The sequence below is a fragment of the Hyla sarda genome, chromosome 2, assembly GCF_029499605.1.
Source record: "Hyla sarda isolate aHylSar1 chromosome 2, aHylSar1.hap1, whole genome shotgun sequence".
Classification (NCBI taxonomy): Eukaryota; Metazoa; Chordata; class Amphibia; order Anura; family Hylidae; genus Hyla; species Hyla sarda.
The window spans coordinates 3,429,913-3,448,074 of record NC_079190.1 but is presented as its reverse complement, the minus strand read 5'-3'; the positions used below and the strand labels follow the sequence as shown (position 1 = coordinate 3,448,074).

The window sequence follows — 18,162 nt, the reverse complement described above, 5'->3', positions numbered from 1 at the left end:
GTGTTCCATACTCTAATGTCCAGTGGTTTAGTGCTCTAGTCCCTGGTGTCCAGTGGTTTAGTACTCTAGTCCCTGGTGTCCAGTGGTTTAGTGCTCCAGGCCCTGGTGTCCAGTGGTTTAGTGCTCTAGTCCCTTGCGTCCAGTAGTTTATTGCTCTAGTCCCCGGTGTCCAATGGTTTAGTGCTCTAGTCCCTGGTGTCCAGTGGTTTAGTGCTCTAGTCCCTGGTGTCCATTGGTTTAGTGCTCTAGTCCCTGGTTTCCAGTCTTTAAGGGCTCCATACCTTTATGTCCTGTAGTTCAGTGCTCCAGTCCCTGGTGTCCAGTGGCTTAGTGCTCCATACCCTAATGTCCTGTGGTTCAGTGCTCCAGTCCCTGGTTTCCGGTAGTGTAGTGCTCTAGTCCCTGGTGTCCAGTGGTTTAGTGCTCTAGTCCCTGGTGTCCAGTAGTTTAGTGCTCTAGTCCCTGGTGTCCAATGGTTTAGTGCTCTAGTCCCTGGTGTCCAATGGTTTAGTGCTCTAGTCCCTGGTGTCCAGTAGATTTGTGTTCCATACCCTAATGTCCAGTGGTTTAGTGCTCTAGTCCCTGGTGTCTAGTGGTTTAGTGCTCTAGTCCCTGGTGTCCAGTGGTTTAGTGCTCTAGTCCCTGGTGTCCAGTGGTTTAGTGCTCCATACCTTTATGTCCTGTAGTTCAGTGCTCCAGTCCCTGGTGTCCAGTGGTTTAGTGCTCTAGTCCCTGGTGTCCAGTGGTTTAGTGCTCTAGTCCCTGGTGTCCAGTGGTTTAGTGCTCTAGTCCCTGGTGTCCAGTGGTTTAGTGCTCTAGTCCCTGGTGTCCAGTGGTTTAGTGCTCCAGGCCCTGGTGTCCAGTGGTTTAGTGCTCTAGTCCCTTGCGTCCAGTAGTTTATTGCTCTAGTCCCTGGTGTCCAGTGGTTTAATGCTCTAGTCCCTTGTGTCCAGTGGTTTATTGCTCTAGTCCCTGGTGTCCAGTGGTTTAGTGCTCTAGTCCCTGGTGTCCAGTGGTTTAGTGCTCTAGTCCCTGGTGTCCAGTGGTTTAGTGCTCTAGTCCCTGGTGTCTAGTGGATAAGTGTTCCAGTCCCTGGTGTCTAGTGGTTTATTGCTCTAGTCCCTGGTGTCCAGTGGTTTATTGCTCTAGTCCCTGGTGTCCAGAGGTTTAGTGCTCCAGTCCCTGGTGTCCAGTGGTTTAGTGCTCTAGTCCCTTGCGTCCAGTGGTTTATTGCTCTAGTCCCTGGTGTCCAGAGGTTTAGTGCTCCAGTCCCTGGTGTCCAGTGGTTTAGTGCTCTAGTCCCTTGCGTCCAGTAGTTTATTGCTCTAGTCCCTGGTGTCCAGTGGTTTAGTGCTCTAGTCCCTGGTGTCCAGTGGTTTAGTGCTCTAGTCCCTGGTGTCCAGTGGTTTAGTGCTCTAGTCCCTGGTGTCCAGGGTTTATTGCTCTAGTCCCTGGTGTCCAGTGGTTTAGTGCTCTAGTCCCTGGTGTCCAGTGGTTTAGTGCTCTAGTCCCTGGTGTCCAGTGGTTTAGTGCTCTAGTCCCTGGTGTCCAGTGGTTTAGTGCTCTAGTCCCTGGTGTCCAGGGTTTATTGCTCTAGTCCCTGGTGTCCAGTGGTTTAGTGCTCTAGTCCCTGGTGTCCAGTGGTTTAGTGCTCTAGTCCCTGGTGTCCAGTGGTTTAGTGCTCTAGTCCCTGGTGTCCAGGGTTTATTGCTCTAGTCCCTGGTGTCCAGTGGTTTAGGGCTCTAGTCCCTGGTGTCTAGTGGATAAGTGTTCCAGTCCCTGGTGTCTAGTGGTTTTAAAGACCCTGGTGTTTGCTGTGTCAGTCCTGTACTAATGCAGTGGAGAAAAGATTGCACAATAATATCATACGTAAATACAAGTACATTTTTGGTCCTGCCGGTTGTCATTGAGCAGCAGTACGGTGCGACAGCAGCATATGGCGGTGTGTTATATAATGCAGTACAGCTTGTGAATGAGGTTAGGCATTACCTGATCATTTACTCCAGACCAATGTGCTGCTGATCACTGACCTTTGACCTCTCCACAGCCCGAGTACCTGAGCCTGGAGAACCTGTGTCAGGAGTTTGCGGTGGAGCTGCTGGGAATGTGTCGTAATCAGAGCGAAGTAACCGCCGTGCTCAACGACTGCGGAGACGACAGCGATGAAGAAGAGATGGACAACCAGACGTTCGAGGAAGGAATCCCCAACCTGGCCCGGCTGCGCCTCGCTGTGCACCACAACCAGAAACGGGTAACCTAGATACAGGGCACCTGCAAAGACTGGAGTGGCCCTAAAGAAGGGCCCCAATGGACCATGACTCTCTCTCTCTCTCTCTACATATATATATATATATATATATATATATATATATACATAAATTAATTTTTATATATTTTTTTGCATTAACCCTTAATATATTATTTTCTTCTATTGATCTTATTTGTTAAAGGGGTACTCCGCTGCTCAGCGTTTGGAACAAACTGTTCCGAATGCTTGAGCCGGTGCCGGGAGCTCGTGATGTCATAGCCCTGCCCCCTCATGACATCACACCCCGCCCCCTCAATGCAAGTCTATGGGAGGGGGCGTGACGGTCGTCACGCCCCCTCCCATAGACTTGCATTGAGGGGGCGGGGTGTGACGTCATGAGGGGCTCGGCTATGACGTCACAAGCTCCCGGTTCCAGCATTTGGAACAGTTTGTTCCAAATGCTGAGCAGCGGAGTACCCCTTTTAAACTCCAGTCACATCCAAAGCTGCAGTCACAGTTTTGCCGGCCTCCCAACAATGTTCTGCTGTGATGCATTGTGGTAGTTTTTACACCCCACAGTACACAGAGGTCTGAATACCGCAGCTTTGGATGTGAACGGACTATTGTGCTCCTCCTGGGCGGGGTCTTGAGGATTTATAGTGTTATATGGCCTCCTTTATCCTTCTCCACCAGTTTGTGGCTCATCCCATTTGCCAGCAAGTCCTGTCCTCTATCTGGAGCGGGAAGTTATCGGGCTGGAGGGGCAGTAACACCATCTGGAAGATCTTCGTTTCCTGCGCCATCTTTCTTACCATGCCTCTCCTGTGCCTCATCTACTGGTTGGCTCCAAAGTCAAAGGTCGGCAGAATAATATATCTTTATGTATCCGTACTTAGCTCTTCAGAATTAAGGATTGTTTTGTTATTTGAAGAAAAAAATAACAATTCCTGGTGGGCTGTGAGGACCAGCCGGGTGTGCTGCAGCATTCTAGAGGGAATTATGACGATTTTATGTACTAGGACGTCAAATACATGTCCTAGGAGTCATAACATGTCCTAGGAGTCATAACACGTCCCAGGAGTCATAACATGTCCCAGGAGTCATAACATGTCCCAGGAGTCATAATATGTCCTAGGAGTCATAACATGTCCTAGGAGTCATAACATGTCCCAGGAGTCATAACATGTCCCAGGAGTCATAACATGTCCCAGGAGTCATAACATGTCCCAGGAGTCATAACATGTCCCAGGAGTCATAACATGTCCCAGGAGTCATAACATGTCCTAGGAGTCATAACATGTCCTAGGAGTCATAACATGTCCCAGGAGTCATAACATGTCCCAGGAGTCATAACATGTCCCAGGAATCATAACATGTCCCAGGAGTCATAACATGTCCCAGGAGTCATAACATGTCCCAGGAGTCATAACATGTCCCAGGAGTCATAACATGTCCCAGGAGTCATAACATGTCCCAGGAGTCATAACATGTCCCAGGAGCCATAACATGTCCCAGGAGCCATAACATGTCCCAGGAGTCATAACATGTCCCAGGAGTCATAACACGTCCCAGGAGTCATAACACGTCCCAGGAGTCATAACACGTCCCAGGAGCCATAACACGTCCCAGGAGCCATAACACGTCCCAGGAGCCATAACACGTCCCAGGAGCCATAACACGTCCCAGGAGCCATAACACGTCCCAGGAGTCATAACATGTCCCAGGAGTCATAACATGTCCCAGGAGTCATAACATGTCCCAGGAGCCATAACACGTCCCAGAAGTCATAACACGTCCCAGAAGTCATAACACGTCCCAGGAGTCATAACACGTCCCAGGAGTCATAACACGTCCCAGGAGTCATAACACGTCCCAGGAGTCATAACACGTCCCAGGAGTCATAACACGTCCCAGGAGTCATAACACGTCCCAGGAGTCATAACAAGTCCTAGGAGTCATAACATGTCCCAGGAGCCATAACATGTCCCAGGAGCCATAACATGTCCCAGGAGCCATAACATGTCCCAGGAGTCATAACATGTCCCAGGAGTCATAACATGTCCCAGGAGTCATAACATGTCCCAGGAGTCATAACATGTCCCAGGAGTCATAACATGTCCTAGGAGTCATAACATGTCCCAGGAGTCATAACATGTCCCAGGAGTCATAACACGTCCCAGGAGCCATAACACGTCCCAGGAGTCATAACACGTCCCAGGAGCCATAACACGTCCCAGGAGTCATAACACGTCCCAGGAGCCATAACACGTCCCAGGAGTCATAACACGTCCCAGGAGTCATAACACGTCCCAGGAGTCATAACACGTCCCAGGAGTCATAACATGTCCCAGGAGCCATAACACGTCCCAGGAGTCATAACACGTCCCAGGAGTCATAACACGTCCCAGGAGTCATAACACGTCCCAGGAGTCATAACAAGTCCTAGGAGTCATAACATGTCCCAGGAGCCATAACATGTCCCAGGAGCCATAACATGTCCCAGGAGCCATAACATGTCCCAGGAGTCATAACATGTCCCAGGAGTCATAACATGTCCCAGGAGTCATAACATGTCCCAGGAGTCATAACATGTCCCAGGAGTCATAACATGTCCTAGGAGTCATAACATGTCCCAGGAGTCATAACATGTCCCAGGAGTCATAACACGTCCCAGGAGCCATAACACGTCCCAGGAGTCATAACACGTCCCAGGAGCCATAACACGTCCCAGGAGTCATAACACGTCCCAGGAGTCATAACATGCCCCAGGAGTCATAACACGTCCCAGGAGTCATAACACGTCCCAGGAGCCATAACACGTCCCAGGAGTCATAACACGTCCCAGGAGTCATAACACGTCCCAGGAGTCATAACACGTCCCAGGAGCCATAACACGTCCCAGGAGTCATAACACGTCCCAGGAGTCATAACACGTCCCAGGAGTCATAACACGTCCCAGGAGTCATAACATGTCCCAGGAGCCATAACACGTCCCAGGAGTCATAACACGTCCCAGGAGTCATAACACGTCCCAGGAGTCATAACACGTCCCAGGAGTCATAACATGTCCTAGGAGTCATAACATGTCCTAGGCTGTGCTGCACTTAACTTGCCTGCGGACACTTCTGGGATGCGCAGGAGTCACATCATTGTGCATGTCTGTAGGTAGAGAAGCTCCTGACCTCTAGTGGCCACATGGAGAAGCTGCTGAGTATGTATATGTATGTGTATAAAGATTATGTTTTTTTTTTTTTTTTTTTTTTTTTAGGGGTGTCCATACAGGGTACAGTCTTCCTACAGGGTGGTCTTACATACAGGAGGGAAACTACTTACAGAGTGGACTTACCTACAGAGGGCAAACTACCTACAGGCCATCATATATACAGGACATCATATATACAGGACAGACAAACTACCTACAGGGCATCATATATACAGGACAGACAAACTACCTACAGGGCATCATATATACAGGGCATCATATATACAGGGCATCATATATACAGGACAGGCAAACTACCTACAGGGCATCATATATACAGGACAGACAAACTACCTACAGGGCATCATATATACAGGACAGGCAAACTACCTACAGGGCATCATATATACAGGACATCATATATACAGGACAGACAAACTACCTACAGGGCATCATATATACAACGCATCATATATACAGGACATCATATATACAGGACATCATATATACAGGACATCATATATACAGGACAGGCAAACTACCTACAGGGCATCATATATACAGGGCATCATATATACAGGGCATCATATATACAGGGCATCATATATACAGGGCATCATATATACAGGACAGGCAAACTACCTACAGGGCATCATATATACAGGGCATCATATATACAGGGCATCATATATACAGGACAGGCAAACTACCTACAGGGCATCATATATACAGGACATCATATATACAGGGCATCATATATACAGTACATCATATATACAGGACAGACAAACTACCTACAGGGCATCATATATACAGGACAGGCAAACTACCTACAGGGCATCATATATACAGGACATCATATATACAGGGCATCATATATACAGGACATCATATATACAGGACAGGCAAACTACCTACAGGGCATCATATATACAGGACAGGGAAACTACCTACAGGGCATCATATATACAGGACATCATATATACAGGGCATCATATATACAGGACATCATATATACAGGACAGGCAAACTACCTACAGGGCATCATATATACAGGACAGGGAAACTACCTACAGGGCATCATATATACAGGACATCATATATACAGGACAGGCAAACTACCTACAGGGCATCATATATACAGGACATCATATATACAGGGCATCATATATACAGGACAGGGAAACTACCTACAGGGCATCATATATACAGGACATCATATATACAGGACATCATATATACAGGACATCATATATACAGGACAGGCAAACTACATACAGGACATCATATATACAGGGCATCATATATACAGGACAGGGAAACTACCTACAGGGCATCATATATACAGGACATCATATATACAGGACAGGCAAACTACCTACAGGGCATCATATATACAGGACAGGCAAACTACATACAGGACATCATATATACAGGACAGGGAAACTACCTACAGGGCATCATATATACAGGGCATCATATATACAGGGCAGGCAAATTACCCACAGGGAAGTCCTATATACAATGGAGCAAGCTACCTACTGTGGTATCGGGGTGTGATGCAAAGGGCAGATAGAAATACCCTAGGGGCAGATGGCATTAACCCCTTGTGTTCGTGATGCCAGGGCGTGGTTTATCCTCGATACCACCCGAAGGTATACCGCTGGATCCTGGGCAATAATGACTCCGATGCCAAGTTACGGACAGCGGTAGCTTTACTGAGGGTAGACGGTAGATGGTAAAGTCTATACAGTTCAGTCAGGGGCCACGGAGGTGATCAGTGACGCAGAGACCTTAAAGGGGTACTCTGCTGCTCAGCATTTGGAAAACTGTTCCGAACACTGAAGCCGGGAGCTTGTGACATCATAGCCCCACCCCCTCATGATGTAATAGCCACGCCCCCTCAAAGCAAGTCTATGGGAGGGGGCATGATGGCCATCACGCCCCCTCCCATAGACTTGCATTGAGGGGGTGGGGATATGACGTCACGGTGCTGGCTCTAGCGTTCGGAACAGTTTGTTATAAACGCTGAGCAGCGGAGTATCCCTTTAAGAGATTGCGGGGACTTGTAGTAGATGGTAGATGGGGTCAATTTAATGCAGGCCACGTTGACTTGACAAATGGTGACTGTGACTGACTTGTCTGATGACTGACAATACTGAGACTGTGGCTACTTGTCGCTCCTTGTGGTCACAGAATGGACTTGAGGCTCCTAGGACTCTGGACTCTCTAGGACTCAACTTGAGGCTCCTAGGACTCTGGACTCTCTAGGACTCAACTTGAGGCTCCTAGGACTCTGGACTCTCTAGGACTGGACTTGAGGCTCCTAGGACTCTGGACTCTCTAGGACTCAACTTGAGGCTCCTAGGACTCTGGACTCTCTAGGACTGGACTTGAGGCTCCTAGGACTCTGGACTCTCTAGGACTCGACTTGAGGCTCCTAGGACTCTGGACTCTCTAGGACTGGACTTGAGGCTCCTAGGACTCTGGACTCTCTAGGACTCGACTTGAGGCTCCTAGGACTCTGGACTCTCTAGGACTGGACTTGAGGCTCCTAGGACTCTGGACTCTCTAGGACTCGACTTGAGGCTCCTAGGACTCTGGACTCTCTAGGACTGGACTTGAGGCTCCTAGGACTCTGGACTCTCTAGGACTCGACTTGAGGCTCCTAGGACTCTGGACTCTCTAGGACTCGACTTGAGGCTCCTAGGACTCTGGACTCTCTAGGACTGGACTTGAGGCTCCTAGGACTCTGGACTCTCTAGGACTGGACTTGAGGCTCCTAGGACTCTGGACTCTCTAGGACTGGACTTGAGGCTCCTAGGACTCTGGACTCTCTAGGACTGGACTTGAGGCTCCTAGGACTCTGAACTCTCTAGGACTCGACTTGAGGCTCCTAGGACTTTGGACTCTCTAGGACTCGACTTGACCTCCGCAAAGACTTAAGGAAAGAGAGAGAAGCTCCACCCAGGGCTTATATGGGGGAGACTAGTAGGGAGCCCATAGGTCACCTCTGGGATCACCTGGTCACTGGTACCTCCTGGGTAACAATCACATGACAAGTCACATGGTAAACAGTCGTAAAGTGACAACACTTTCTGAACACATTACATGGTATAATATATTAGAAACATATTTACATGGGGGGACAGATACAAGGGGGCCCAGGGGACACTGTACGGAGGCTGCCTGACAGGACAGCAAGGATACGGGGTAACACCTCCGTACTGGGCCACCACACTACAAGGTGGTATTACATACAGGGGGCAAACTACCTACAGGTGGTCCTATATACAGGGCAGGCGAGCTACCTACAGGGGTCAAACTACTTACAGGAAGTCCTATATACAGCTGAGCAAACTACCTACAGGGGGAACTATATACAGGGGAAAAACTGCATATTGGGGGAAAAGATACGGTAAATGTTCCCCATGAAAAAAAATAAGTTAAAAAGGTGGAAAACACTATCTTAGAGGTTACATACTTATACTTGATAGGACGTCTACTGTCTAAAAGCTGGTACTGTAGGCAGAGATTAAAGGGGTATTCCAGGCAAAACCTTTTTTTATATATATATATATATCAACTGGCTCCGGAAACTTAAACAGATTTGTAAATTACTTCTATTAAAAAATCTAAATCCTTCCAATAGTTATTAGCTTCTGAAGTTTTCTGTCTAACTGTTCATTGATGATGTCACGTCCCGGGAGCTGTGCATGATGGGAGAATATCCCCATAGGGACGTGAGTCATCAGAGAGCAGTTAGACAGAAAACAACAACTCAACTTCAGAAGCTAATAACTATTGGAAGGATTAAGATTTTTTAATAGAAGTAATTTACAAATCTGTTTAACTTTCCAGAGCCAGTTGATATATAAAAAAAAGTTTTGGCCTGGAATACCCCTTTAAGAGAGACCAAGCCTTGGTGTTATGGATGATCGACCACCACACAGGTCTTCAGCTTTTATTACAATGATAACTAATCCCGGGCAGCTTCTGATTATCCAGGAAAAGGCCGTACGCCCAGGAGACACTGCCTGCTGACTGTAGCACATGCTTTATATACAGTCAATAGATCAATAGGTCAATAGAGGGTTCCATTGAATTAGGAGAAAGTATTATTGCTGACATGTAAACGTTCCTCAGAGTAATGTGTTTTATATTCTGCTTATCTTAAGTTTGGAAGAACCCTTAAGATTCCGGTAATAAAGTTCCTTCTTCACTCGGCCTCCTACTTGTGGTTCCTGATATTCCTCCTGGTGGAGTCCTTGATAATGGAGAGAAGACATGATATATATGAAGGAAGAGAACAGACCATATGGCAGAACTCTCTACACATGATCTGGGTGGCAGGTTGGTCTACATCTGAAGCCAATGGTCTTGTATTATTCTGGTGTCAGCTCCAGTATATTAATAGCCCTGGTGGAGGTATTAGTCTACTGCACTGTGTATATGTTCTTCAACAAGCATAAAACTTCTATAATGCCATGTATATACAAGAATATAACTACTATAATACTGCTCCTATATACAAGAATATAACTACTATAATACTGCTCCTATATACAAGAATATAACTACTATAATACTGCTCCTATATACAAGAATATAACTACTATAATACTGCCCCCTTTATACAAGAATATAACTAGTATAATACTGCCTCCTATATACAAGAATATAACTACTATAATACTGCTCCTATATACCAGAATATAACTACTATAATACTGCTCCTATATACAAGAATATAACTACTATAATACTGCTCCTATATACAAGAATATAACTACTATAATACTGCTCCTATATACAAGAATATAACTACTATAATACTGCTCCTATATACAAGAATATAACTACTATAATACTGCTCCTATATACAAGAATATAACTACTATAATACTGCTCCTATATACAAGAATATAACTACTATAATACTGCTCCTATATACAAGAATATAACTACTATAATACTGCTCCTATATACAAGAATATAACTACTATAATACTGCTCCTATATACAAGAATATAACTACTATAATACTGCTCCTATATACAAGAATATAACTACTATAATACTGCTCCTATATACAAGAATATAACTACTATAATACTGCTCCTATATACAAGAATATAACTACTATAATACTGCTCCTATATACAAGAATATAACTACTATAATACTGCCCCTATATACAAGAATATAACTACTATAATACTGCTCCTATATACAAGAATATAACTACTATAATACTGCTCCTATATACAAGAATATAACTACTATAATACTGCTCCTATATACAAGAATATAACTACTATAATACTGCTCCTATATACAAGAATATAACTGCTATAACACTGCTCCTATATACAAGAATATAACTGCTATAATACTGCTCCTATATACAAGAATATAACTACTATAATACTGCTCCTATATACAAGAATATAACTTCTATAATACTGCTTCTATATACAAGAATATAACTACTATAATACTGCTCCTATATACAAGAATATAACTACTATAATACTGCCTCCTATATACAAGAATATAACTACTATAATACTGCTCCTATATACAAGAATATAACTACTATAATACTGCTCCTATATACAAGAATATAATTACTATAATACTGCCTCCTATATACAAGAATATAACTACTATAATACTGCTCCTATATACCAGAATATAACTACTATAATACTGCTCCTATATACAAGATTATAACTACTATAATACTGCTCCTATATACAAGAATATAACTACTATAATACTGCTCCTATATACAAGAATATAACTACTATAATACTGCTCCTATATACAAGAATATAACTACTATAATACTGCTCCTATATACAAGAATATAACTACTATAATACTGCTCCTATATACAAGAATATAACTACTATAATACTGCTCCTATATACAAGAATATAACTACTATAATACTGCTCCTATATACAAGAATATAACTACTATAATACTGCTCCTATATACAAGAATATAACTACTATAATACTGCTCCTATATACAAAAATATAACTACTATAATACTGCCTCCTATATACAAGAATATAACTACTATAATACTGCTCCTATATACAAGAATATAACTACTATAATACTGCTCCTATATACAAGAATATAACTACTATAATACTGCTCCTATATACAAGAATATAACTACTATAATACTGCTCCTATATACAAGAATATAACTACTATAATACTGCTCCTATATACAAGAATATAACTACTATAATACTGCTCCTATATACAAGAATATAACTACTATAATACTGCCTCCTATATACAAGAATATAACTACTATAATACTGCTCCTATATACAAGAATATAACTACTATAATACTGCTCCTATATACAAGAATATAACTACTATAATACTGCCTCCTATATACAAGAATATAACTACTATAATACTGCTCCTAAATACAAGAATATAACTACTATAATACTGCTCCTATATACAAGAATATAACTACTATAATACTGCTCCTATATACAAGAATATATCTACTATAATACTGCTCCTATATACAAGAATATAACTACTATAATACTGCTCCTATATGCAAGAATATAACTACTATAATACTGCTCCTATATACAAGAATATATCTACTATAATACTGCTCCTATATACAAGAATATAACTACTATAATACTGCTCCTGTATACAAGATTATAACTACTATAATACTGCTCCTGTATACAAGAATATAACTACTATAATACTGCTCCTATATACAAGAATATAACTACTATAATACTGCTCCTATATACAAGAATATAACTACTATAATACTGCTCCTATATACAAGAATATAACTACTATAATACTGCCTCCTATATACAAGAATATAACTACTATAATACTGCTCCTATATACAAGAATATAACTACTATAATACTGCTCCTATATACAAGAATATAACTACTATAATACTGCCTCCTAGCTGAGAGGTTGTGTCTGTGTAGCTCTCCTGATGTCTGGAGAAAGCCCAGGGAGGGGCCACCCTGGGTGGGGAAGCTCCCCAAGCAAGGCCCAGGCTTCTCGGCCTATTCTGGGAATTAATCCCCAGACACCACAAACCATGGATGAAAATCCTAAAGTTTCTCTGGATGTGAGAAATGTTCAGAATGTTGTCAGTTCTGGTGCAGTAAGAAGCACAGATGAGAAGAAAGCTGTGGAAGTGAGGAAAGAAACTTCATCAAGTAAGGTAATGGCTGCAGGTACAATCCACCCCTCCTGCAGTCAGACAGAGGAGAACATCCCTGGAGAAGCAGACCATGCAGGAGAATCTGCAGCAGCCTGTCCTGATACGTTCTGACCGCACACGATACGGGAGCGGGAGCAGCGCAAAAGTTACAAGCACGCCAGATGAGACCAGAGGGAGTACAGCAGGAAGGCTTCAGGGGGCCACAAGTGCGGTCACTGGAAAAAAACAGGGGCCCAGTCCCCAGTCTGGAGATTGTGACCCTGCAGCAGTGACCACAGCACCGAGACAGATCCCACCTCAGAAGCAGAGTCCTGTGAGTACCCCACCAGCGCGGCCCCCCAATACTCAGCGGGCGCCTGAACTGTGTTTGGCCGAGCAGATCCCAGCTCTGGTAAAGAGACTTGAGACATTAAATAAGACAAAGTTACAGCTGCAGAAACAAATTGAATGTATTTACAAGCTAAAGGCAGCAAACCCCAATAACCAGGCCGTCCATGACAAGAAGCTGAGCTCCCTCGCTGTGCAGCTCGCTGACACTGTGCAGGACATGGAGGACGTATTGGACCAGATGGGACCAGTCGCTGAGACCTTCAGAAACCAGCAGCGATTTGAGGGATATAAGGAAAGACCAGCAACAAAGTCATCTCCATCTACTGCTGCACCCAAGTCTTCAGCCTCACCAGGGGACACCCAGCAGTCCTGTACAAGACAAGAGGACATCCAGCAGTCCTGTGCAAGACCACTCCTCAGACCAGCCAGCTTCCCTTTTGAAAAAGGGGATTTGTACAGACAAGCAGAAGCAAGCGTCCAGCAACATCAGAGACCTGCAGAGACTCCTCCAGAGGTACCACAAGTCCCAGCAGTCAGCACGGTGAAGCAAGACTATGGACACATACCTGAAGGTAACTCTGTAACAGTAGTGCAGTCACCACAAGCCCCTGGGGGCAGTAGAGAGCAGCAGGACTGTGGACTCTTACCTGAAGGCAGCAGTGCAGCAGAGAGCTCACAGGACATGGCTCTGCAGGGCTTGCTGGGCTCTGTAGTGCAGGATCATGCTGCCAGTGACTGCACTGATATGACTGTATGTGATATTACTGATAATGTGTCTGCAGAGGGGAGCGCTTCACAGTCTGTGTGGGATCTGGGGTCATCTCTGGGGTCAGGTCCACCATTAGTTCAGCCTTCAGAGGCTTGTGACCCCCAGAGTATAGAGGTTGATGGTGGGGAGGGGGCTGTACAGTCTGATGCACAACACTTCCCCCCTTTAGTCACACAAGTGTCAGACCCCCCTAGTACGGCTGGTCAGCAGCCATCACAGCGCCCCCAAGTACAGCAGGAGGGTAGAAGTAGTGGCGCTTCCTCTGGTAATGCCTGGAGCCGCGGGTCACCATTCATGTCCAATGTAAATTACACGGGTCAGGCTTTCAAGAGGAGGAACGTGGTCAGGTTCAGACATAGAGGGGCCAAGGAGGAGCTGCCTGACAGGAGGTTTGTGGTCCGTGAACTTCTGTGCCACCAAATGGGCTTCCTGCCATCTAACATCCTGGCAGTGATAAACCTTCCTGACAGGCAGGGCTATGACGTCAGCTTCAAGCTCATGTCTGACCTGGACCGCTTCTGGGCCCATGTCACCCGGGTGAGAGATGCTGATGGCTGGAATAAGTTCAGCTTTGTCCCCATCTCCAGACCGGACACAGCGAATGTCACCATAATATTCTGGAACGAGTCTGTCCCCCCCCCAGGATATTGTTGTGTGGTTAAAGAGACACTGTGACCTAATGTCAGACCTGACTAAGACCAGGGATGAGGACGGCATATGGACGGGCGGGTGGAAGGTCCTGGTAAAGTTACGGCAGATTAATAACATTACCCAACATCTGCCCAATTCATTTTTCATTGGTCGGGAGAAAGGGGTTTGTTTCTATGCAGGTCAGCCCAGAAAATGCTTCAAGTGTGGGAAGACCGGTCATATCGCGAGTGTCTGCACCCTGGTGAAGTGTAATTTATGTGGGGAGATCGGCCATGTCAGCGCCACCTGCCAGAACATCCGCTGCAACCTCTGTGGTAAGACCGGTCACTCCCACAGGGACTGTCCTGACGCCTGGCATAACATCTGTAAGGACTTCCCTGATGAGGACCTGCTGGAGGGGGCAGAGGACCTGGAGGAGGAGACGTTGGTGTCAGGGTCAGCAGTGACACAGCCCGAGCCTCAGCATAACACTAGGGGTGACAATATGGGTGACACTGTAGGTGACACTAGGGGTGACAATATGGGTGACAATATTGGTGACACAGTGCCCGACCAGTCCCAGCCAGGAGCCACTGAGGGGAACAGGGAGGTCACTGAGCAGGTTGTGGCCATGTCTTCTTCTGCCCCAGCATCAATAAATCCGCAGAAGAGACGGAAAAAAGACAAAACCAGCCGTAAGCCTGAGGAGGGATGGACCACTGTCCAAAAGCCCTCCAAAAAGAAAGTAGACCCCGGGTCAGGTGTAATGACCATCACAAATAGGTACAGTGTGTTGTCAGAGTCAGACGCTGAGGAAGAGATGGAGAGGGAGTTGAAGCGAGTGGTAGATGAATTTAATGAGGACCAAGAGGGTGATCCCCCCACAAAAAGGAGACCCCCGCGGGATAAACGTCTGTCCGAATCGGACATGGAAACAGGTGGTCAGCAGGAGGGCTCGGACTCAGATCTGTGATGATGGGGGTGACATCTCTGCTTCTTCTGCTTTCCTTTGTTATGATGGCCGACTTTACCCTTAAAGTGTTCTCCAGTAATGTGAACAGTGTCAGAGTGAGGAGGACCAGACACGTCGTATATGACCATCTAAAGTCTATTGATGCTGACATCTTCTTCTTACAGGAGACACGTTTAAATACTCAAGGACTGTTACGTGAGGCAGAGCGGGAATGGCGGTCTGGTCCATCCTTTTGGTCACTGGCTGTGGAACCAAGTGCCGGGGTCTCTATTCTGTTTACCACCAATGATGTAACTGTACATAGGCTGACAGAGGTATTGATGGGAAGGTGCCTAATGCTAGAAGTTACTATTCGGGGTAGAAGGCTCCGACTCATTAATATCTATGGTTCACAGACAGTGACTGAAAGGGTTAACCTTTATAATGAAGTGAAGCCATATCTCTTCACGTCTGTCCCCGTCATCTTGGCTGGAGATTTTAATGCCTCCAGAACAACTAGTGACAGATCCTCTAATAGACCTCTAACACGAGACTCCAAGGTCTTAAACCAAATCATTCTACAGGCCGGGTTGTCAGATGTGTTTGTGCAGGGTGGTCGGAAGGCAAAGTATACCTATTTTTGTGGTGGAAGAAGCAGTAGGATAGATTTGGCTCTGGTTAGTCCTACAGAGACGATTGGTGAGAAAGATGAGAAGATCGTCCCTTATTCTGACCATCTGGCCTTATATTTCTGTTTGGGTGTCACACGGTGTCCTGAGACAGGTAGAGGGTTGTGGAGACTGAATTCCAGCCTATTAGAGGATCCTTCTGTGCAGAGGCAGGTTCACTCTCTTATACAGGGTCAACTAGAGAGGGTGGACTTCTATGATGATATGGCCGCCTGGTGGGAGGATGTCAAGGATGAGATCAGAACCCTCTTAAAGAGACTGTCAGTTATAAAGGGGAAGAGTAAGTATGGCCAGTATCTCAAGCTGCGCAAAGAATTGGAGTCACTATATTCGGCGGGTGGGGACCAACAAAGGATTGACCGGCTGAAATCTGAGATAAGGCAGTATCAGTACAGCAGGTATACCTCCCTGGTTCTTGAACAGGATTATGGGTCCTTAGGGTCTCCTGATCCCTTTGAGAATTGCCGGGAGCGGGTGGCAAATAAATCTGTCACCGGTCTCACTGACTCCCAGGGTGTTTTGCAGGAATCTCGGGAGGGTATCCTGGGGGTGGTGAGATCGTACTATGCTGACTTGTTTCAGAGGAAGGTTTTGGATAGAGACAAGATGACCCAATTCTTGGAGACAACTCCGCTCCCTGATACTAATGATTTGGACTTTTCTCCTTTGACAGCAGAATTGACGGTGGCAGAGGTCAAAGAGGCCATTGATAAGTTACATCTGAAGAAGGCACCAGGTCCAGATGGGATAACAGCAGAATTCTATAAGACATTCAGAGACCTCTTGGCCCCAATCCTCGTGGATGTTTATACAAATTGTCTAGAAAGTCACCTGATGCCTCCATCCATGAGAGTGTCCTCGCTGATTCTGCTGTCTAAAGGTAAAGAGCCGAGTGACATCAAGAACTGGAGGCCAATTGCCCTCTTGAATGTCGACAGGAAGATTCTGGCAAAAATCCTGTTTTCTAGGTTAGTTTGTCTGTCCCCGACACTGTTGGCAGGCTGTCAGTATGGCACAGTAAAAGGGCGGAACATCTCTGGGGCAGTGATCTCCATAAGGGAGATGTTTGAGAGATGTAAAGCCCTGAGGTGTGGGAGATATGTTGTGAGTCTTGACCAGGCTAAAGCCTTTGACAGAGTAGATCACGAGTATCTATGGGCCACTTTGTCAAAGTACGGTATTCCGGGACAATTCATCGATTGGCTGAAGACTTTGTATTGTGAGGCCGAGAGCTTTCCTCTGATCAATGGTTGGCAAGGTGACACCTTCAGGGTTGAGGCGGGGGTGAGACAAGGTTGCCCACTGAGTCCGCTGCTGTATGTGTTTGCCTTAGACCCGTTTCTGAGGTCACTGCAGGAGTGTGGTTTTCAGGGGGTGCCGGTCCCCCACTGCCTACCCCTGAGTGTTGTTGCCTACGCGGATGATGTGACTGTAGTGATATCTGAGCCTCGTGAGGTGGAGATGTTGTCTGCAGCCGTCAGAAGTTACTCGGAGGCCTCAGGGTCTCTGGTCAACCTTGAGAAGAGTCAAGCTCTCTGGATATCTGATTCTGATCCAGACTTTGATCTGCTCCAATTTGTGAGAGCCTCCTCCTATATTAAAATCCTAGGGGTCAAATTCGGGAGGGACGATAACGCCAAATTAAATTGGGAAGAGAAGTTGGAAGCCGGAAATGCAAAGGTTCAGCGATGGAAGAACTGGAGGCTGACCTATAGAGAAAGGGTTAAAATGTTGAAGACTTACCTGGTCCCTGTCTTTTTGTATGTCTCTGTTGTTTTTCCTTTGCCAGAATCTTTCTCTGCTCGGCTCTTTAGCCTGTTCTTCCAAATGTTCTGGGGGAACAGGTTGAACCTGATAAAAAGAGGGGTCACCTACCTACAGAGGAGAGAGGGTGGGTTGGATATGCTGAATCCAAGGGTGTTCTTTGACTCCATGTTTCTAAAAGTTAATTTTGGTTGCATGGACTCAAACAGCTCTCTGTGGGCGAATAGTATCAGGGACTGGATATTGCCTTTTGCAGAGTCTTGGGTGCGAGGCGGCAGTCTCAAGAGGGGGAGATGGACGCGTGACTACCTCCCCCCGTACCTGGAA

The 18,162-nt window shown here is 45.7% G+C and overlaps 1 protein-coding gene across 1 annotated transcript in view; it reads left to right on the top strand.

Moving 5' to 3' along the window:
• Window positions 1-18,162, top strand: part of LOC130358176 (short transient receptor potential channel 2-like) — a 67,957-nt gene that overhangs the window by 32,808 nt on the left and 16,987 nt on the right. Inside the window, exons 3-5 of the mRNA XM_056561045.1 lie at window positions 2,048-2,251; window positions 2,942-3,106; window positions 9,629-9,803. Of these exons, the coding sequence (XP_056417020.1) occupies window positions 2,048-2,251; window positions 2,942-3,106; window positions 9,629-9,803 (544 nt within the window). The remainder of the gene's footprint in view (window positions 1-2,047; window positions 2,252-2,941; window positions 3,107-9,628; window positions 9,804-18,162) is intronic.